Raw genomic sequence first — 21,079 nt, forward strand, 5'->3', positions numbered from 1 at the left:
TAGCCAGGATGGTCTTGATCTCCTGACCTCGTGATCCGCCCGTCTCGGCCTCCCAAAGTGCTGGGATGCCTGGTACTTTTAATGCCATATTAATAGCAGAGGTTTACTGAGTGCCAAGCACTGAGCCCAGACACCATGTCACACGCATGACACACTGACCTCTCCCAGTCCCCCAGCAAGGGTGCCCATCTTGCAGATGAGAGCAGGTTTTCCTAAGATTGATGTCCATAGCTGTCTCCACATCTACTTGGAAGCAGGGTTCTGTCTGGTTTACCCTTATCTTCGCTCCTTGGCCTTAGCCCAAAGCCCACACAAGTGGGTGCTCAGTAAATGTTTGCACAAGAGGAATGAGGAAGGCAGGACTCTGGGCATTATCTTGGGAGGAACCTCCGGCCCACCTGTTGTGGAAAATCTCTCTGCTAGACCAGGCTGCCATTCTGCCAATTGCTGTACCCTGTCCCATCCCCTGCAATCCAGCCTCCACATAGCAGCCGCACCACTTTGAAAACACACCAGGCGGCCGGGCATGGTGGCTCACACCTGTAATCCCAGCACTTTGGGAGGCCAAGGCGGGTGAATCACTTGAGGTCAGGAGTTTGAGACCAGCCTGACCAACATGGTGAAACCTCATCTCCACTAAAAAAATACAAAAATTGGGGTGTGGGGGGAATGGGAAGGGAGAGCATTAGGACAAATGCCTAATGCACGCAGGGCTTAAAACCTAGATGACGGGTTGACAGGTGCAGCAAACCACCAAGGCACATGTATACCTATGTAACACATCTGCACGTTCAGCACATGTATCCCAGAACTTAAAGTAAAATGAAATAAAAATTAAAAGCAGTGACAGAACGCCTGCACAGTGGGGAAAAAAAAACATAAAAATTAGCCAGGTGTGATGGGCGCCTGTAATCCCAGCTACTCGGGAGGCTGAGGCAGGAGAATCGCTTGAACCCAGGAGGCGGAGGTTACAATGAGCTGAGATGGCGCCACTGCCCTCCAGCCTGGGCGACAGAGCGAGAAGTCAAAAATAGCTAAACATGGTGGTACATGTCATGCTACTCAGGAACCTGAAGCAGGAGAATGGCTTGAGCCTGGGAGATCGAGGCTACAGTGAGCCATGATTGTATCACTAACCCCCAACCTGGGTGACAGAGTGAGATGGTCCCAGCTCATGTCCCAGCACCTTCAGATTCTATGCCAGCTCCTCTGGAACACAAGTTCTAACCCAGGCTCATTCCCTCACGGGGACATGACATCACCCTGCTCCCTTGATACAGCTCATTCTGACAAGTCTTGTGTTTGGACTGTAAGTTCCATGAGGGCAGGGCCTTGTGTGTTCTCTAGTTCTGTTCCCAGAGCCCAGCACAGCCCCTGAACAGTCTTTGGTCCCTTAGTAAAAGTTGATTGAAATGGCCGCTTTGAGGAACCTTGAGGTTGGTACTATATTGCAGAATCAGCAAGTGAGGCTCAGAGGTTGGTCACAGTTCAAGGTCACACAGCACGTACGAAAGATGAGCCAGGATTCAAACTCAGGATGCTCTGGATTGCAAAAGGCACATTCTGAACCCCTCTTCCTGTCTCCTTGGGCTACATACATGTGGATCACATGAATAGAGTATGGACCTGTGCGCATCTTATGTGTCCACATATGTACACACCCATGTGGAAGTGTACAGGGCAAAATATTGTTATCCAAGCAAAGTGGACTCTGCAGGCTTCTTGGCGTCCCACCCCCATTCATTTCTGCCCCTGTGCAGGCCCCCAAAACACATAACGCCTTTATTAGTGAAATCAAAATGACTCTAAAATGACTACTCAGGGATAGTCTTCCAGGGTACAAGCTTTAATTAGTGTTGCGTAGAAATCACCATAGTAACATGTTCCTGCAAGAAGATTGACTTCGTCCTAGCATTCTATGCATGATAGCGTTTCTCATTTGGGTGAAACACGCAGGAACAAGCCAAGGAGTGCAGTCTCATTAGTTGGATTTCCGTCCTAAGGGATAAGAGTGAGAAAGGAACTTTTAATAGCTGAGGACTTCATGAAGTCACTGACCTCCTGTGGATCTTACAGCTACTCATTTGTGATTGAATATGGGGCGTAGATAGAGTTAGACTACCTTCAGTGTCCTTTTGACCTATGTGAATCCATCTATCCATCCATTTATCCCTTCCATTTCTCATCCATCCATTCATTAGTTCACCCATTCCATTCATTTATTCAACATTTCTTTCCCATTCCATCCCATTAGTCTAGATATCTATTCTTCCATCTATCAGTTCATTCAATTACTCTATATTACTCTATTAAGATAAATTTATCAACATCATCCCTTCATCTAAACTAGCCTACCTAGCCAACCATTATTTAACCAATCAGATCAACCCATCAAAACTTTCACATCTATTTAACTCTATATCCAAGCAATTCATGTCCACCAACCATATTCTTCCAACTAATCATCTACCTAACCAATAATGAGTGAACTAGTGCATTTATCCATTTATTCATCCATCCAGCTAATCACATCCAAACTTCCTATCATTCAACCAATGCATTCTTCCAACTATCCTATTACCTATTTATTATTTACCCACCCAGTCATCCACCCAACCTCTCAACCCAATTCATGCTTCCATCTAGCTAATCTTTCCATCCTCCTAATCAACCCATCCAATTTATCCAAAGAACCTGTCCATCAATCAACATATCATACTAGCCAACTGTCATTGTTTCTCTTCTCCCTCTTCACCCTTGCCTGTGGTTCCTCTGTGACCTGGCTGCAGCCTTCCTCTCACTGCCCCCAAGGTCTGCTCCCCATCATCTGTGGGCTCTGTGGCCCTTCCCACCTCCTTAAAGGATACCTGAGCTCCGCTTCTTGGTTTTGTACACCTGCTGGATCCTCTTGGCCATTTTTTTCTTGTTCAGCTTGCCTTCCAAGTTCTTTCTGTTCTTGGGGCAGCTGCTGTGCAGGATGGTGGGCCGCGTGGGAGAGTGGTGGGAGTTCATGGTCTTTTTGTGGCGCTTTGGTGGTGGGCTGGCGTTGGGACTCTGGCTCTGGCAGCCGGATGAGCTGTGGGCTCCGGTTGGGTTCTGGTGGGTAGCCGGGCTCTGGCTGGAACTCCGGCTCCGGCTGCCACGCTGGCTCTGTCTGCAACTCTGGCTGAAGGTCTGGCAGTGGTGGGTGCAGGTGCACTGACTGCGGCTTTGGGGCCGAGAGTTGCTGTGGAGCTGGGTGTGGGTGATAGGAAGGCTGTGAGTCTTGGTGTCCATAGGAGGCCACGTTTGGAGGGGCAGGGCCTCCTCTTCGTCCTCTCCCAGCAGGCCTAGCTTTACAGAGGCTCTGGCAGCCCCTGGTTATATAGTTGGGGCTGATTATGATGGCACAGGCCACAGCGGTGTGACAGATGTGGCCCAGCCAAGACAAAGCCCCCTACCCCTTACCCTCACCCCCAGGCTGGGGCAGCCCTCAGGGGTACCCTGGGGGTAGTCCCAGCTGCTGGTTCAGGGTAGGAGCCCTTGGGTCAGATTAAGCTGAGTCTGCATCCCAGATCTGCTTTTTCTACATGGTCAGCCCTGGGGATTCACCTGAAGAAGTCCCAGTTTCCCCATCTCTGCAGAATAGAGACAATAATTGTACTGACCTCATTCAGACATTAGAAGAATTATTAATAAAGGAGAGAATTTATATCAAGCAGTTAGCTCAGGCCCAGCCCACAATAAGAGCTCAGTAAACATCACTGACCAGCATCGTCAGGTCTTTTTCTTAACTTCCTGGGCAGCTTGGGTGCCAGGAGTGCAGCCCTGACCCTGGTGATGGCAGCTGAATGGTGGACAGTTGTTAAGACAGATGATTAGTGCCCAGATGATGGGGAGGTGATGAATTGACCAGATGGCTTGGTGGATGGATGAGTAACCACATGGTCCAAGGGGTGGTCCTGGGGCTCGCCCGGCAAGCCTACCTCCCTAGCCAGATCTAAAGTCAGGAGATTCAGAGCCAGGTTCAAATCCAAGTTTGCACTGATGTTCAATCTTGGGTAGGCCATTGTGGTTTCTGAGGCTTAGTTGCCTTATGTGACAAAGGGGTGTCTTTGCTTGTTTCCTGGTATTCTTGTGAGCCTAAGATGCTTGTGAAGCTACAGGAGGTCCTTGGAAGCCCATCTCTCTCCTTCAGTTTCTGCCTCTTGATTCTCTTCCCGTCCCTGCTAACGAAGCCTCGCCATACCATTTGAATCATGCCGTCCCTGCTCAAACACTCCAGCACCTCTAGAAGAAAGCCCAGACTTGTGTTTGAACACCAGGCCATTTGATCTTCTAGTCTTTGGGTTTCCATCCAGAGCCCTCCACCCGTCCCTGTCTTGGCCGATGCCTTTGAGCTTAGCCCTTGGCCTGTACTTTCCCACTTGTCTCTGCATGGAACTCCCTCTCTCTCTGTCTCCCCTCCCTGAGCAGGCCCCCAGCCCAAGCCAACCTCTCACTCTGCCCACGTGCAACTTTGCCTCTTGCTCTGAGGATTTGCAATCATCTGCTTTTATGGAAGTTTTTTTCTTTTTCTTTTTTGAGAAAGGGTCTTGTTCTGTTGCCCAGGCTAGAGTGCAGTGGCATTATTACAGCTCACTGCAGCCTCCACCTCCTGGACTCAAGCGATCCTCCCACCTCAGCCTCCTGAGTAGCTGTGACTACAGGTGCATGCCACCACACCTGTCTATTTTTTTTTTTTTTTTTTTTTTTTTTTTTTTTTTTGTAGAGATGGGGGTCTCACTTTGTTGCTTAGGTGGGTCTTGAACTTATGAACTCAAGATATCCTCCTGCTTTGGCCTCCCAAAGTGCTGGGACTACAGGCCTGAGCCAATATGCCCAGGCTTTGCAGTTTATTTCTGAATAAACATGTCAAATTTCTCACAGTGAGAACTGCTTTCATTTACTGAATGCTTTCTACATGGCTGTGCTCTGGGCCTCACCCTCTCCAGACAGCTTTGCCCTCAGACCTCACAGTGACCCTTTGTAGTGGACTGAATGGCAGCCCCCAAAAATCTGTGTCCACGTTTTAACTCCTAGAACCTGTCAGTGTGATATTTGGAAAAGGCGTCTTTGCAGATGTAATTAAGCTAAGAATCTTGAGATAAGCATGTTGGCTTAGCATTGGATTTAGGGTGGGCCCTAAATCCAATGACAGACGTCCTTATGAGAGACAGAAGAGGTGTCACCCAGGGACAGAAGAGGAAACCATGTAAAGATGGAGACAAGCTTGGAGGTCTGTGAGCTAGAGGAGGCAAAGAAGGATTCTCTGCTAAGGCCTCGGGAGGGAGATCAGCCCAGCTGGCACCTCGACTTCGGACTTCCGGCCTCCAGAACTGCAGAGAATACATTTCTGTTGTTTTAGCCACCAAGTTTGTGGCCATTTGGTATGGCAGCCCCAGGAAACTAATGCACCCCGTGAGGCAGGTACAATGATTGCGTTTAGCAAAGAGGGAACAGGCTCAGAGAGGTGGGGTAACCAGCCCAGAGTCCCTTGGCCGATCAGGGACAGAGCCAGTCATATTCGGGTCTGGCTGCCTCTCAGGGTCAGTAAGGGATTCTCGGTGATTAGAGGGACACCTGCGGCAGGGTTCTCAGGGCCCTGCCTCGGGTGGGCTCAGCAGGTCCGGTTGTGGGGTGTGCGCTAGACCAAGCCGTGAAGACTCTCTGGGTCTCTGGACCCCTCTTCCCATGGCCTGCTGCTCCTCCACTGCCAACGCCCCACTTCCCCAACCCTCAAGCACATAGCCTAGAATGGAGACCGTGGCCTGCCATCAACCAGCCTCTCCTCCACACACCTTTCCAGTCCTCCCAGGGAGGGCTGACCTCTCCCAGCAGCAGGTGTGCGGCACGTCACATACCTGCCCTCGCACCTGTGACCGTGAACTCTCTCCCAGGACGACAGGGACTGCGTTTTATTAATACCAGGTCCCCTAGTGACTAGCACCTTGTGGGGCATACAACGGGGGCTCGGCTCATGTTTCCTGGGCAAATGAATGGGCGGGTGGACCTTCGGGCCTTGGACAAAAGGACAAAGCTGACCAACCGAGTCATTTGTGGGACTGGGAGTATTGGGGTAACAGGGCCTCCTCTGCCCTAGGCCATTGCAGGGCAGAGCAGTGGCCTCTCCTCAGGGTAGCCCAAGGCCCCTTCCTACTCTCAAACATGGACCCCAGAGAAACCGAGGCTTCCCTGAAAATCCCCCAGCCCCCAGCCCCACTGCCACGGTACCAACTAGGATCCCCTCAGGGACAGGGGATCAGCCGATCAGGAGAATTAGCTCAAGGTGGCTGGTGCTTGGAGGACTGTGAGGGAATGTGGCGGAGATCACATTTGTCGCTTCTTTGGGGTGGAAGGAGTGAGGGAGGAGCCGGCGGTCGGTGGGCGGCAGACGCGTTCTGAAGCTCCTTGCAGAAAGCGCACCGAGCCCGGAGCGAGAGGATGGGGCCTAGGCTCTGCATCTGTACCCAGTCGCCTCCCTGGGCCTCTTTTGCCTACTGCTCTCATGGGGCACTGTCTCTGCCCCCAGGGCTAGACCCCTTGAAGAAGGCAGGAGTGAGCTTCCAGATAGGGGTGCAGATGGTCGCCAGCAGCACGGACTTGCAGTGGAAGAGTCCGCAGCCAAAAAGGACCCAGAGGGAACCACCATGACCCCAGCAACAATCCCTGTCATCGTTCAGCACTGACTGGTGCCAGGCCTGGTCCCACCCAGCCCTTAAGCTAATTCGCCTGATCAGGTGACCCATGAGTAGCTATTAGCTTCCCCCAAATGCCAGGAGGGGCAGGCTGAGGCTCAAAGACACCCAGTGACTTGCTCAAGGGCACGCAGCTAGCAGAAAAGAAATTTGAACCCAGGTCTGCTGAACTCCCAAGCCAGTGTTCTTAAAGACTGCCCATGGTTGGGGCGGCACCGTGGGGACTGCGATGAAGGCAGTTACCCTGTCCTGCTGGGTGCCCCCGGTTGGGGTGTGCTGGGACTAGGAGAGGAATTTCCCCTGTCCCAGAGACAGGAAGATTCGGCTGAGATGATCTCCCCCTCCCAAAGCCCCTGAACCTCTGGCTGGGGCTTGGGAACAAGGTCACCGAGCCCCGCTCTTCAGCCTTCCTTGGCAGCTGGCCTCCCTCCACGTGCACCCACACACATGCATTCACACACGTGCACACGTGGGACCAGAAGGGATAGGGTGAGGGGAAACCAGAGACAGGGAGGATTCCTCAGAGACTTTTTATTGACTCTTCTCTGAATGCTGTCGCCGGAGCAGCAGTGGGTGTCCCTTCCTGGGCCTTCGTCGCGGGTCAGGAGTGTGTCTGCTTGGACTCGGGGCTCTTCTGGGCCTCAGCGTTGTCCTCCTGGCCCTCCTCCTGCCGCTCAGGCTCCATCAGCAGCAGCTTGCCCTGCACTGGCAGCTCTTCTTCCTCCTCCTCTTCCCCTTCCTCCTCCTCTTCCTCCTCTTCCTCACCTTCTGATGACAAGGAGAAGTTATCTTGACTGACGCAGGCCACGAGCTTCTTCATGGAGGATTCGTGGCCCCGGCCATGGCCCATGCTGTGGCCCATACTGTGGCCTGTGCTGTGGCCTGGGCTGTGGCCTGTGTTGAGCTTGGCACAGCGGGAACCCATGGTCCACGTTGCCTGTCTCTCTGGACAAGGAGGTGAGGTGGTTGGTGAAGGGGCTGTGAGTGGGGGCAGGATGCTGACATCACAAAGGGAGCCCGCCCCCCTCAGGAACCTGGGTCTGAGCCAACAGCCAACTCAGGCCTCAGCCACTGGCAGCTGCCAGCCCTCACAGGGAAGGTCTGCAAGGCTGAGCACTGGGGCCAGTGCGGATGCCGACACCATAGACCTCATTTGCCCTGGAGAAAGTTTCACTTGTAGCTGGGATGGGAGTTAGAGATTGAATTTCTAGAAGCAGGAGGGGCACACACAGACTCCTCCCCACATCCCAGAAATCGCCAGCCAGCGAGAGCTGTCTCTGTCGAGTTTCTTGACTGCTGACCCTTGGAAATAAATCATCAAGCTGTGTGCTTAAAGTGTATGCACTCTGTAAGCTCTGCCTTCATCAAACTCAGGAACCCTTGGAACTCTTCCTTCGGGGGCCTGAAAGTGTGAAATCTTCTTGAAAAGCAACGGCTCCTAAGCTTTTTCTGTTTGTCCAAGGCATGGGCACAGGCCAGAAACCAAGCTGAGATGAACAAGGGGTTGCTTTGTCTCTGACTGATGCAAGATGGACACCACCAACCAGATGCCACTCTGCCCAGGTCAGGGTGGAGTGACAACCTCTTAAGTGTTTTAGGGCCACAGGTCTCTTTGAAGTCTTGGCAAGGTTCCCCATCTGTGTGGCACCATTTCAGCATGCGGGGAGCGGTTTTAGGACTTTGTCTTTTATACATTGAAATGAGTCTTTTGTACACTGCAGTGGTATTAAATTTAAATTTTTTCAGGTCAGGCATGGTGGCTCACACCTGTAATCCCAACACTTTGGGAGGTGAGGCAGGTGGGTCATCTGAGGTCAGAAGTTCGAGTGCAGCCCGGCCAATATTGTGAAACCCTGTCTTTACTAAAAATACCCCCAAAATATTTTTTTAAAGCTCCTCCAGCTACTCAGGAGGTTAGGCAGGAGAATCACTTGAACCCAGGAGGTGCAGGTTGCAGTAAGCCAAGATCGCACCACTGCACTCCAGCCTGGGTGACAAGAGCAAAACTCCATCTCAAAAAAAAAAAATATATATATATATATATATATATATATTTTAGATAAATATATATTTTTTTATATTATATATATATATATATTTTGTATTTTTTTCAGAAACTCATTGCTTCTTAAAAATTGGTCATTTCTGAGCACCAGGAATCCATTTTCCAACATATGGATTGGATCTTGCCAGTTTTATCCCCGCAGTCCTCAGTGGCTGTGGTTGGCTAAATGCCAATCCTGATCCTGGAATCTATGATGTAAGGATTGTGAGATGGGGAGGTTATCCTGGGTTGTCCAGAAAGTCCCTCAGTGCAATCACAAGGATCCTTGATTTCAGACAGGAGTGATGTAGCCACAGGCCGAGGAGAGGAAGCAGCAAGGATCGGATTCTCACTGGGTCTCCAGAGGCGTCAGCCAGCACAGGCTTCACACAGCCCAGCCCATTACTCTGCATTCATCTGCTCCTTGCCTTTTGCCCCCTCTGTGCTGACCGAGTTGTTGCTGGAGCACGCCAGACCTGCTCCCCACCTTGAAGCCATTGCCTGTACTGCTCCTCTGCCCCCACCGTTTACACTTCCTTATACTTCCAACCACCCAACATCTGTGTTTTTAAACTGTGGCACACAGAAAGCCTTTTAAATATGGCCACAAGGTGCCTTGACATCTTTGTGACTTAATTAGGGCTCAATCTGTTCTAACCATTTTCTCCTTTCATGGGGTAGGATCGGATTTTTCACTGGAGGGGGATCCAGACAGACTAATGTGGCCTTTGACTCCATGGAACGATGTGCGATAGACAGGACAGCATCACAGGGTGGCCTCCCAGGCACAGTAACCCTCTCCTAGGCGCCCTCAGAGCAGCAGAGCTCCTGCCCTACCCACCCCTGAGGAAGGACTGCAGAGAAGCCTCTACCCACCCTGGGCATGAGGGAATCCAAGTTTGTGTGATTCATGCAAAGGAAATGTGATTCACGCAAAGGAAACCCAACAGGCCAGCAATGTCTTGTCAAGCTTTATTGGGCAGGTGACTTTTGCTCATTTCACTCAGATCTTGTGGACTTCTCAGCGGCAACTCAGGGCTTGAGCATTTGATGTAGGGGAGTTGCTATGGCCTCACTTGGTGTTTCCTGGGCAGGTGACTTTCTCTTCCAGCTGGGGGCTTGAGCATTTGATGGAGGGGAATTGCTATGGCCTCTCTTGGTGTTTCTTGGGCAGGTGACTTTTTCTTAATTTCCAGCCGGGGGTGAGGGGCCCAAGAAGCTTAGTGCCTTCTGCATCTTCTCCTCCTGGTTCTGCAGCCTTTTGGGAAAAAGTTCTGGTTGAGGGAGGCACCTAGGGACTCTGGGTGGGGATGGGGGTTGGGGGCTGGAGCCTTTGCCAGGTGGGGTGGGTCCCAACCTCCCTCCTGTGCCTGGGATGGTCAGGGGCATGCAGGGCAAGGCGGGGGTGCAGGCAGACCTCTGCGATGCCTCCTCCGGTGCCTGCAGGAGCGTCTTCTGCGCCTTCTGCAGGAGCGATGCCGCCGTCTGTGGATCCGGTGCAGCCTCCTTCGAGAGCAGCGCCTGCGCCTATGGTGAGAGTGGCCTCGGTGGGTCCTTTCGTAGACCTCGACGTGCTCCGGGTTCAGCCCCTGCTCCTCTTGGCCGTTGTGTCCTTGGTCTTGCCCATGCACCTGCTGCCCGTGCACCTCGTGCGGGCGTTCGCTCAGGCTCCTCATGCGGTATCGGACCATGGTGTTGGGAGAGCTGGTGGCTCCTGGGCTGAGGCTGCAGTGGGCCCTGGGGTGGGGGAGGAGGGCTGAGGCCTGCCCACCTGCCCTTGGTGTTACTGTTGGTCTGGTCTGCGAGGCTCCCCGGAAGCTTGTATATAAAGGGGGCGCCCACTATGACTCGGCGGCCCCGCCCCGTCCCCACCCTGCCCAGCCTCCTCTGTGAGGGCAGCACAGGGCCAGGGGTCACAGCTAGCAGGGCCCTGGCACCCAAGCTGCAGAGCTGGAAGGGTGAGAGACCCCCTTGCCTTGCCTGTAAAGCGTGTCCTCTGTCTCTTGCAGCAGGTGCAACCATACAGATGGCAGGTGTTTTCTTGTCTAATGCAAGCCCTCATCCCCCCAAGCCAGTGGGCACGCACACTGTCAGTTGGAAGCTTCCTTGCCAACTCGCTGCTGTGCCATAGCTGCCATGTGGAAGGGACTTACATGCTTGGCTCTCTGTGCACACAGTTTACTGTTAAGATGGTAACAGCAGCAAACAGTTCCCTAATAACTCCTATGTGCCAAGCATTGATACATTTATTTACCATACATTCACTCATTTTCTCTCTCTCTCTCTCTCTCTTTTTTTTTTTTTTTTTTTTTTTTTTTTGAGACAGTATCTGTTGCCCAGGCTGGAGTGCAGTTGTGCAATCATAGATCACTGCAGCCTCTACCCCTCCGGCTCAGATGATCCTCCCACCTCAGCCTCCCGAGTAGCTGGGACTATAGGCGTGTGCTGCCACTCCTAGCTAATTTTTTGTATTTTTTGTAGAGATAGATAGGGTTTCACCATATTGCCCTGGCTGGTCTCATACTCCTGGCCTCAAGTGAGCCTCCCATGTCAGCCTCCCAGAGTGCTGGGATTACAGGTGTGAGCCACCACCCTGGCATTCCTCACTCTTACAATCCCCATTTTCTGTGGGGTAAATAGGCATGAAGACATTGAGTTGCTCACTCTGCTGAGAAGGCCAGGCCGGGCCAGCATTCAGACGGAGACAGCCTGGTTTTAGTCATACCCTTGGCTCTCCACCTACTCCCTAGCCCAGGGGATGCTCCCCTCTCTACCTCTAAAATAAGCATCTTCTCCCCTCCTGCTCAGCCTTGCCAGGGCTTCTCATTGAACTTTGATGATCCCATTAAAGTCCAGGATCAGAATCACAGAAACTGCAAAACCAGTTTCCCTTTCGTGGAGGGCAGGGAGAATGTGGGAATATGGCAGATACACACATTTAAGGACCTGAAGATGTAGAGATCATCCTTGATGATCTGGGCTGGCCCAGTAGAGTCACAAAGGCCCTTAGAAGAGAGGATAGGGAGGCAGGAAGCTCATAGGAAGAGAAATTCAGAGATGCCACACTGCTGGCTTTGAAGATGGAGGGAGAGGCTACAAGCCAAGGAATGCAGGCAGCCTCTAGAAGCTGGGATGGATAAGGAAATGGGTTATCCTCCCCTGGTGCATCCAGGAGGAACACAGCCCTGCTGACCCCTTGATTTTAGCCCCATGAGACTTCTTTCAGAATTCCGAACTGCAGACCTGTAAGATAATACATTTATGTTGTTAAAGCTACAAAATTTGTGGTGATCTGTCACAGCAGCAATAGGAAACAAATTCAGAAGGCTTAATCTTCAGATCCTTGCAGGAGGTGATGGGTGATATTGCCAGACCCTTGGTGTTTCTGTGCTGCCTCTCTTTGGGGATAAGAAGGTCCTTTATAATGGCCCTCAAGCTCTCTAGGGCACGTGTTAAAAATATAAATGCTGAGGCCTTACTACGTCCTGCTAAGTCAAATATTCATGGCCAGAGCTTGCTGATGAAAATAGGAAGGGGTGGAGCAGGGCATGGTGGCTCACACCTATAATCCTAGCACTTTGGGAGGCTGAGGCAGGTGGATCACCTGAGGTCAGAAGTTCAAGACCAGCCTGGTCAACATGGTGAAACCCCATCTCTACTAAATACACAAAAATTAGCCAGGCGTGGTGGCGGGCGCCTGTGATCCCAGCTACTCAGGAGGCTGAGGCAGGAGAATTGCTTGTACCCAGGAGGCAGAGGTTGCAGTGATCTGAGATGGCACCATTGCACTCCTGGGCAACAAGAGCGAAACTTCATCTAAAAAAATAAAATAAAATAAAATAAGAAGGGGCTGGGTGTGGTGGCTCACACCTGTAATCCTAGCACTTTGAGAGGCCAAGGTGGGAGGATCATTGAGCCCAGGAGTTTGAGACCAGCCTGGGCAACATAGTGAGGGTCCTGTCTACAAAAAAAAAAAAAAAAAAAATAGCCTGGGTCCGTGGTGGCATGTGCCTGTAGTCCCTGCTACTCAGGAGGCTAGGATGGGAGGATTGCTTGAGCATAGGAGGTCAAGGCTGCAGTGAGCCATGTTCCTACTATTGCACTCCAGCCTGGGTGACAGAACAAGACCCTATCTAAAAAAAAAAAAAAAAAAAGGCCGGGCGCAGTGGCTCACGCCTGTAATCCCAGCACTTTGGGAGGCCGAGACAGGTGGATCACGAGGTCAGGAGATCAAGACCATCCTGGCTAACACGGTGAAACCCCGTCTCTACTAAAAAATACAAAAAACTAGCCGGGCGAGGTGGCGGGTGCCTATAGTCCCAGCTACTCGGGAGGCTGAGGCAGGAGAATGGCGTGAACCTGGGAGGCGGAGCTTGCAGTGAGCCGAGATCCGGCCACTGCACTCCAGCCTGGGTGACAGAGCGAGACTCCGTCTCAAAAAAAAAAAAAAAAAAAAAAAAAGGCACACCCGGGGGTCTGCCTGTCCAGCCAAGCTGCTGTCATGATCCAACTGTGTTATGGGGAGTCATTGCTAAATGATCAGATTAGGGTCATGGTAGTGCTGGGGCTAGCACTGAACTCTCATGTGCTCCTTTGAAAGAACAAGGGTTTTTGGTTTTTTTTTTTTTTTTTTTTTTTTTTGAGACAGAGTCTCACTCCGTTGCCCAGGCTGGAGTGCAGTGGTGCAATCTCGGCTCACTTCAAGCTCTGCCTCCCAGGTTCACGCCATTCTCCTGCCTCAGCCTCCCGAGTAGCTGGGACTACAGGCACCTACCACCTCGCCCGGCTAGTTTTTTTGTATCTGTAGTAGAGACGGGGTTTCACCGTGTTAGCCAGGATGGTCTCAATCTCCTGACCTCGCGATCCACCCGCTTCGGCCTCCCAAAGTGCTGGGATTACAGGTGTGAGCCACCGCACCCGGCCAAGAACAAGGTTGTTGATACCGCCGTAGGGGAATGCAGTGGCTCATGCCTGTAATCACAGCACTCTGGGAGGCCAAGGCAGGAGAAATGCTTAAGCCCAGGAGTTTGAGACCAGCCTGGGCGACAAAGTGAGACATCATCTCTACAAAAAGATTAGAAAAATTAGCCAGGCGTGGTCGTGCGTATCTGTGGTCCCAGCTACTCAGGAGGCCAGGAGGCTGAGGTAGGGGAATCACTTGAGCCCAGGAGGTTGAGGCTGCAGTGAACTGTGTTTGTGCCACTGCACTCTATTCTAGCCTGGGTGACAGACAGAGACCTTGTCTCAAAAAAAAAAAAAAAAAAAGGAAGTGATTTGTGCAGAATACCAGGCACACAGTTGGTGCCCCATAAACAGAAGTCATACCGTGACATTTCTGAGGTGCTTGGTGGGCCCTGTCACTTCATAGAACTGGGTCTCAGAGCCTCTGGTCTCTGCTGAAATGCTTTGGGTTTGCTTTACCATCATGAAATGACTGTGACCCAGGGCCTGTGTCAAGGAATCAGAGAGGTGGGCTTTCCTAGGCTGTGAGTGAGCCAAGTAGACCAGTGCCCATTAGGATTTCTTGTGTCTGGGTGGCTGCTTCACTCCTGATCCTTCCCCAAATCTCACTGGGGTCTTAAACCCTTGCCTTAGAAATTTTAGTATAGGTAGTATATCATACGGCTTGAGTGTGGACTTAGGTCCGATCTGACGGACAAGTTAACCTTTGTTTCCTCAAGTGGACATAAGGCTGTGAAACTGTGCCCCAAAGAGTAAAGAAACCAGTGGTTAACAAAAATGTTTGAGTTTACAGGATTGCAGATAAGAAACTTCCTTAATGGCACTTGATTAAATGTGAAAAGTTCAGGTCCGCTGCTACCTGGACAAGTTATCTTTGTACGCAAATGGGGCTGAAAACTTCTAGCATGGAATGAGGAATAAACAGTTTTGAATTTAATTTTCCTGATCGTGACTGGCTTAATCTATTTAAGTTTTAACCTAAGAGTTCCTTTGTTGAAGAATGGAAATTTCAGCTACCGGGGTGGGCAGCTAGGGGACAGGTCAGATAGGATGAGCTGGTTCAATCTTGAGTCCCAGCTGGTAAATGTTTAACTGGCTTTGGGGTTCCAGGGATGGAGGGAACCCAGATTTGTAGCATTTGCTAATTTCTGTAAATACTCCATGGTCCATTTCAAGCTGCCAAGATGAGGTCACCAAGCAGAGTGCGGAAATTGTACACAGTGGGTCCTCAAACTCGAGAGACCTGGCTACAGCACCCCACTGGGTAGGGATCTGTTAAGAGAGTTTGGGAGGCAGGTTCTGGTTGTGAATTGAGAGACTGGTTCTGTTTGTGACTTGGGGAGGCAGATGTTGGTTGTGACTTGTTGGTACTACTAAGAGTTTGGAACAATGGCTGGGCACGGTGGCTCACGCCTGTAATCCCAGCACTTTGGGAGGCTGAGGCAGGTGGATTATGAGGTCAGGAGATCGAGACCATCCTGGCTAACACGGTTAAATCCCATCTCTACTAAAAATACAAAAAATTAGCTGGGCGTGGTGGCGGCGCCTGTAGTCCCAGCTACTCGGGAGGCTGAGGCAGGAGAATGGCGTGAACCCAGGAGGCGGAGCTTGCAGTGAGCTGAGATAGCGCCACTGCACTCCCGCCTGGGCAGCAGATTGAGACTCCGTCTCAAAAAAAAAAGAGTTTGTAACAAAACCCGGCGTGACAACTGTCTCTCATGTCCCCCCCACCGACATCTTTCCCCTGTCGCATGCCCAGGCCCTTTCCCCCTCTGCTCATCCCTGAGCCCTCCTGCCCCCTGAGCCTACCCTCTCAAGGACAAGGAGACAAGAGTGGGATGACTTTTCAACATTTATTGACAGGCGGCATTGTTCCTTAGCAGGCTCCTGATTTTCATTGGATGGTGGCGTTTTCAAGATGTGGCAAGAGGGTCGTGAAGTCTGGTAAAATTCTCAGGCAGGAGTTTGGTGGACGTGCTATTTTGTGCAATTAGTATCTTCTACACCTCAGCCTGTACCTGCGGCGGCAGCACCCTGGTGAGACCAAGAAAGGTGGTGAGAGGAAGACTGGGCCCCGAGAGCCCCCAGCCCCAGCCCCAGCCCCCCCTCAGCTGGGCCCACTTACTCATGGCTCTCCTCCGTGCCCGGCATCTCCGCCTCCTTCGTCTGCGACATCTTCGTCTCCGGCGGCAGCATCTGCTCCGGCTCTGGCTGCGACAGCATCTGTACCTGGCCATGGTGCGGGATGGGCTTGGCCTGAATGCTCAGAGCAGGGCACCACCTTGGCTGAGCCAGCCAACCTGTGAGCAGGTGGAACTCTGTGGGCTGTGAGTCAGGGGCCAGCTCTGCAGCCTCTTATAGATGCCAGGAGGCTGTTGGTCATTGTGAGGGCAAAGGGGCTGGGACCTCACAAACCATGGCCAGGTGGCCTGCATCATGTCCATATATGGGCATGTGAGGGGCGGGTAGGCCCCCGAGTGTAGGGGCTGCCTATGTCACAGCCGGGGCAATACAAGATGATTCCTCCGTGGGAGCAATCATCTAGTTATTCAATTAACAAAATATTACTGTTAATATTTTGGCCTGCTCCATGCCAGATTTTGGCCTAGGCCCTGGTATATAGTGATAAACAAGACAGACATGCCCTTGTTAAGGAGTATTATTATTTTTTTGTTTTTTAAAATTTCTTTATTATTTATTTATTTTATTTATTTATTTATTTTTGAGACAGAGTCTCATTCTGTTGCCCAGGCTGGAGTGCAATAGCACAATCTTGGCTCACTGCAACCTCTGCCTCCTGGGTTCAAGCACACCTCCGGCCGCAGCCCCCCGAGTAGATGGGACTACAGGCCTGCAACACCACACTCAGCTAATTTTTGTATTTTTAGTAGAGACAGGGTTTCACCATGTTGGCCAGGCTGGTCTCAAACTCCTGACCTCAGGTGATCTGCCCACCTCAGCCTCCCAAAGTGCTGGGATTACAGGCATGAGCCACCCTGCCTGGCCATTATTATTACTATTACTTTTATTATTATTATTATTATTATTATTTGTAGAGACGGGCTCTCCCTATGTTGCCCAGGCTGGTCTCAAACTCCTGACCTCAAGCAAACCTCCTGCCTCTGCCTCCCAAAGCACTGGGATGACAGGTGTGAGCCACCACACCCTACCCCTAATAGACTTTATAATCTAACTACAGAAGGCATGAATGAAATAGCCCTGAAGGATAATTGTAATAGTGACAAATGCTGATCATGGAAAGCTCAGGCTTCTGAGGATATGTACTGGGAGAACTTGACCTCAGGTGGGGCTCCAGGGAGAGCCCCAAAGGGGTGCTGGTGAAGGGAACCCTAAAGAGTGCCAGAGTAAGAGGAGGGAGGAGCACCTGGGAAGAAAGAGCTGCTCCTGCAAATGTTCTGAGGTGGCGCTGGATGTGCAGTTCTGTTTCTATGCAGGGTCAGGCAGCAGGGGATCCGTGGAGACAGAAGGTGATCGGGACGACCAGGGCGGGTGAAACAGGGAGCAGCTGTGCCGGGCTTCCTTCTGGGCTGATGCTTTGGAACTTGGTAGAGGCGGTGGTTACACAACATTGTAACTGTACTGAATGCCACTGAATTACACAGTTTATTTATTTATTTATTTATGAATGAATGAATGACAGGGTCTCACTCTGTCGCTCAGGCTGGAGTGCAGTGGCACAATCTCGGCTCACTGCAAACTCCGCGTCTTGCTTCAAGCGATTCTCCTGCCTCAGCCTCCCAAGTAGCTGAGATTACAGATGCCTGCCACCACACCCGGCCAATTTTTGTATTTTTAGTAGAGATTGGGTTTCACCATGTTAGTCAGGCTGGTCTTGAACTCCTGACCTCAAGTGATCTGCCCTCCTCAGGCTCCCAAAGTGCTGGGCCTTGAATTACACATTTTAAAATGATGAATTTTATGTTACGTGGCTTTCAGTTCAATTGCAAACACGAAAAGCTCTGAGGCCAAAAGGTGCTAACAGGTGTGAGGGATTGGAGCAAAGTGTGGTGTGGGGCACTGGGCATGGTGTGGGTCTTTTAGGGGTAAAGAGGGGAGCAGTTAGAATTGGTTTGTCTACTTAAACAGAAAACCGAAATGAGTGAGTTGGGTGGAAGTTTTGTGTTTTTCTTAAGGAGCCAGAGGTGATCTGGGGGGTCATTAGATTGTCCCTGTTTGGGGGATACACATGCTGGAGGATTTAGGGGTGATGACATATGTTTACCAACTACTTTCAAGGATTTACCTATAGCGAAAGAGGGAGAAGGGAGAGAGAGGAGAGAGAGATGGGCGGGGAGCCGAACAGATGTGATAGAACATTCACAACTGGCTATGCCAGGCACGGTGGCTCACACCTGTAATCCAGCTCTTTGGAAAGATTGGCTGAGCCCAGGAGTTTGAGACAAGCCTCAGCAACATAGAGCCCATCTCTACAAAAATAAAAAACTTATAAAAAAGATATTTTTTAAAAAAACAATTGGCCAATCTGTGTAAAGGGGAGCTCTTTGTCAGGGGTTCTTGCAAATTTTCTGAAATTTTGAAATTATTTCAAAATAGATTATTAAATTTTTTTTTAAAGAACAAAAGAAAACCCAGGGAGGTCAGTCAGGGCTGGTGTGAGGCTCCATCCTTATCAAGGGTCCAGGCTTTTGTCTTTCAGCTCTGCCTTCAGCAAGTGCTTTCCATCCTCAAAGTTGCCTCATAGTCCAAGATCAGGGCTGCCGGGGACAGCTGTGCAGTTTGTGTACTTCTCCAAGCTCCCTGCCAAAGGGATTGAGTGGGGACTGAAATGCAGCCCATGGTCTGCTTGCCACCCCAGGCCCTGCACTCAAGGGGATGCTTCAGCCCATGGGAGCTGTCTTTTTCCTAATTTGACTGCCCACAGCAGAAGTCTTGTCCAAATTTGAACAAAGGCACACTAAGGGCTGAACTTGGCCCTGCTGGAGTCCCACCCATATCCACCATGCAAGCAGGAAGGAGAAGGAGGAGGGGTGGCGAAGGGAGTTCTTGTCTCTTTTTTAGAGACAAGGTCTAGCTCTTTTGCGCAGGCTGGAGTGCAGCAGCACAGTCATAGCTCACGGCAGCCTTGATGGAATCCTCGTGGTATGAAGAGCTTTCCCAGATGCCCTGTCCAGCAACTTCCCCTTCTGATCATTGGCCTCCCTGCAAAAGCACACTGCCCCCTGGGGTAAAGCAGGGCTCCTAGAAAGGAGAAGGGACTGGTGGATACCAGGTAGACAGTTAGTACTGTCTTCCCCAAAGGGGATGGAGCCCACCCCAGACCCTAGCAAGACGGGGAAACCATGAATTTGAAGCTAAAGTCTACTGTTACTAAGAGGGATACAGTAGCACATAGTAGGTTAGCAGTAACTTTTCATTAATTGATTGAGGTCTAGATTGATGTAAAATTGTTACCCCCAATCCTCTAACACTTACTACCTTTTTTTTTTTAGGTGGAGTTTTGCTGTTGTCACCCAGGCTGGAGTGCAATGGCACCATCTTGGCTCCCTGCAACCTCTACCTCCCAGGTTCAAGCATTTTTCCTGCCTCAGCCTCCTGAGTAGCTGGGATTACAGGAATGTATCACCACGCCTGGCTAATTTTGTATTTATAGTAGAGACGGGGTTTCACTATTTTGGCCAGGCTGGTCTCGAACTCCTGACCTCAAGTAATCCACCTGCCTCAGCATGAGCTACCACACCCAGTCCAGGGTGACTGTCAATCTTTGACATCCCATCAAGTTCCTCTGAGACCATGTGGGTTACCCTGTCTCTACTAAAAAGACAAAAATTAGCTGGGATGGTGGCACTCACCTATAATCCCAGCTACTCAGGAGGCTGAGGCTGGAGAATCACTTGCTGGGATTACAGGCGTGAGCCACTTTGTCCAGCCACAGAGATTAGTTCTAAGTTCTGGAAAGAGGATGCCCTGGAGCTAGGCGGTGGGGACATTTGGCTTCATCTGGGGTCCTGAATCCTTCAGTGGTCATCTGAAATTTTGGGTTTGTCACAGCAGCTGGCTGTTACTCTAATACAGTACTTGCCACTCACTGATACTGTGTTTATAATTTGTCTCCCCAAGTGGGGTGGAAGTTCATTGAGACTTTCTTTTGTTCAGTGTGGCAATCCTAAGAATAACCTGAACTAAAAGGAACTGAAATATTTGTTGAATGAATAAGTAAATGGCAAATGGATGCTTTGTACAATAAGGTTCTTTTCTTGACTTTTTCCAAATCTAAAATCATGTTATTGTGATTTTTAAAATGACGTTTAGCCTCTCCCTGCCACCCACCCTACTTCTGTTTGGTATGGTCCTTGGCACTGGCGATTAGGAATCACCAAGACTCCTGCCAGTTAAATACGTGCTAAGTCTCAGAAGGGGACATCCAGTACTGTTCCCTGAGGTCCTAATTGGGCAGCCACAGGGCTTGTCCCTCTGCCGACCCCCACATCTGTGTTGTCACAGTGGCCTCTCACCCCACCCTGTTCAAGGAGAGATGTCACCAAAGGAGGAAGGCAGGGGTAGGGGATGTGTGCCCCGCTCTGCCTCTGTGGTGAATGCAGGCAGTTCATTCCCAGAATAATGAGAGGATAATTTGGCAATAAGATGACAGTGTTTTAAACGTGCCATCATACCCACAATTCCGTAGTCAGGGATTTCTCCCGAAGAAATTCTCCTGCGTGTTCACAGAGGTGTGAGATGGAGGGTGTTCATTAAAGCATTTTTTGTGGGGGAAAATTAGAAATAGCTTAATGTTCATCTTAAGGAAATGGTAAATGAATTGTTGCCATGTTGTAGCTTAGGTCACAGGCATTCAGAACCCTGGAGAGTGATGCGATGTGGACATATCAGTCTATGCTATACCGAAACTGAGTGAGTTGCTAAAATGTAGGGTGTCATGTCATGTCTGTAAAAAGTTTAGAAATAGCTGGGCACAGTGGCTCACGCCTGTAATCCCAGCACTTTGGGAGGCTGAGGCAGGTGGATCACGAGGTTAGAGATCGAGACCATCCTAGCTAACACAGTGAAACTCCATCTCTACTAAAAATACAAAAAACTAGCCGGGTGAGGTGGCAGGAGGCTGTAGTCCCAGCTACTCAGGAGGCTGAGGCAGGAGAATGGCTGAACCCGGGAGGCGGAGCTTGCAGTGAGCCGAGATCGCAGCCTGGGCGACACAGCGAGACTCCGTGTCAAAAAAAAAAAAAAAATAGTTTAGAAATAAACACTCACATACACAGAGGAAAAAGTCTAGACTATAATACATTGACCTGACAGTGGGAAGTGGAATAATGGAAGGCTTCACTTTCTACTTTATTCATTTCTGTATTTTGGGGGAATT

The 21,079-nt window shown here is 50.6% G+C and overlaps 4 protein-coding genes and 1 pseudogene across 4 annotated transcripts; all 5 read right to left on the reverse strand.

Moving 5' to 3' along the window:
- Nucleotides 1-1,825: 1,825 nt before the first annotated feature.
- On the reverse strand, nucleotides 1,826-3,408 carry TNP2 (transition protein 2). Its single transcript, XM_045382256.2, has 2 exons — nucleotides 2,868-3,408; nucleotides 1,826-1,998 (listed from the first exon to the last, which is right to left on the reverse strand). The coding sequence occupies exons 1-2, from the start codon at nucleotides 3,274-3,276 to the stop codon at nucleotides 1,982-1,984; spliced, it is 426 nt and encodes a 141-aa protein (XP_045238191.1). The 5' UTR covers nucleotides 3,277-3,408; the 3' UTR covers nucleotides 1,826-1,981.
- Nucleotides 3,409-4,728: 1,320 nt separating this feature from the next.
- PRM3 (protamine 3) lies at nucleotides 4,729-8,669 on the reverse strand. Its single transcript, XM_074027772.1, has one exon. The coding sequence runs from the start codon at nucleotides 7,639-7,641 to the stop codon at nucleotides 7,318-7,320; it is 324 nt and encodes a 107-aa protein (XP_073883873.1). The 5' UTR covers nucleotides 7,642-8,669; the 3' UTR covers nucleotides 4,729-7,317.
- Nucleotides 8,166-8,289, reverse strand: LOC123570718 (small nucleolar RNA SNORA48; annotated as a pseudogene).
- A 1,197-nt stretch (nucleotides 8,670-9,866) lies between the features above and the next one.
- On the reverse strand, nucleotides 9,867-10,561 carry PRM2 (protamine 2). Its single transcript, XM_015442627.3, is given in 3 exon segments — nucleotides 9,867-10,028; nucleotides 10,030-10,060; nucleotides 10,178-10,561. Coding segments are annotated over 3 exon segments (429 nt in total). The 5' UTR covers nucleotides 10,452-10,561; the 3' UTR covers nucleotides 9,867-9,904.
- Nucleotides 10,562-15,556: 4,995 nt separating this feature from the next.
- PRM1 (protamine 1) lies at nucleotides 15,557-16,075 on the reverse strand. Its single transcript, XM_005591258.4, has 2 exons — nucleotides 15,848-16,075; nucleotides 15,557-15,756 (listed from the first exon to the last, which is right to left on the reverse strand). The coding sequence occupies exons 1-2, from the start codon at nucleotides 15,957-15,959 to the stop codon at nucleotides 15,713-15,715; spliced, it is 156 nt and encodes a 51-aa protein (XP_005591315.1). The 5' UTR covers nucleotides 15,960-16,075; the 3' UTR covers nucleotides 15,557-15,712.
- Between the last annotated feature and the right edge of the window lie 5,004 nt (nucleotides 16,076-21,079).

This window comes from Macaca fascicularis, chromosome 20, assembly GCF_037993035.2.
Source record: "Macaca fascicularis isolate 582-1 chromosome 20, T2T-MFA8v1.1".
NCBI lineage: Eukaryota > Metazoa > Chordata > Mammalia > Primates > Cercopithecidae > Macaca > Macaca fascicularis.

What these genes read in the sequence shown, in the direction of transcription:
- PRM3 (XM_074027772.1), bottom strand. Translation starts at nt 7,641, where the DNA reads ATGGGTTCCCGCTGTGCCAAGCTCAACACAGGCCACAGCCCAGGCCAC.
- TNP2 (XM_045382256.2), bottom strand. Translation starts at nt 3,276, where the DNA reads ATGGACACCAAGACTCACAGCCTTCCTATCACCCACACCCAGCTCCAC.
- PRM1 (XM_005591258.4), bottom strand. Translation starts at nt 15,959, where the DNA reads ATGGCCAGGTACAGATGCTGTCGCAGCCAGAGCCGGAGCAGATGCTGC. An exon ending in GGCACGGAGGAGAGCCATGA is followed by an intron (nt 15,757 to 15,847) that starts GTAAGTGGGCCC and finishes TGGTCTCACCAG; the next exon opens with GGTGCTGCCGCCGCAGGTAC.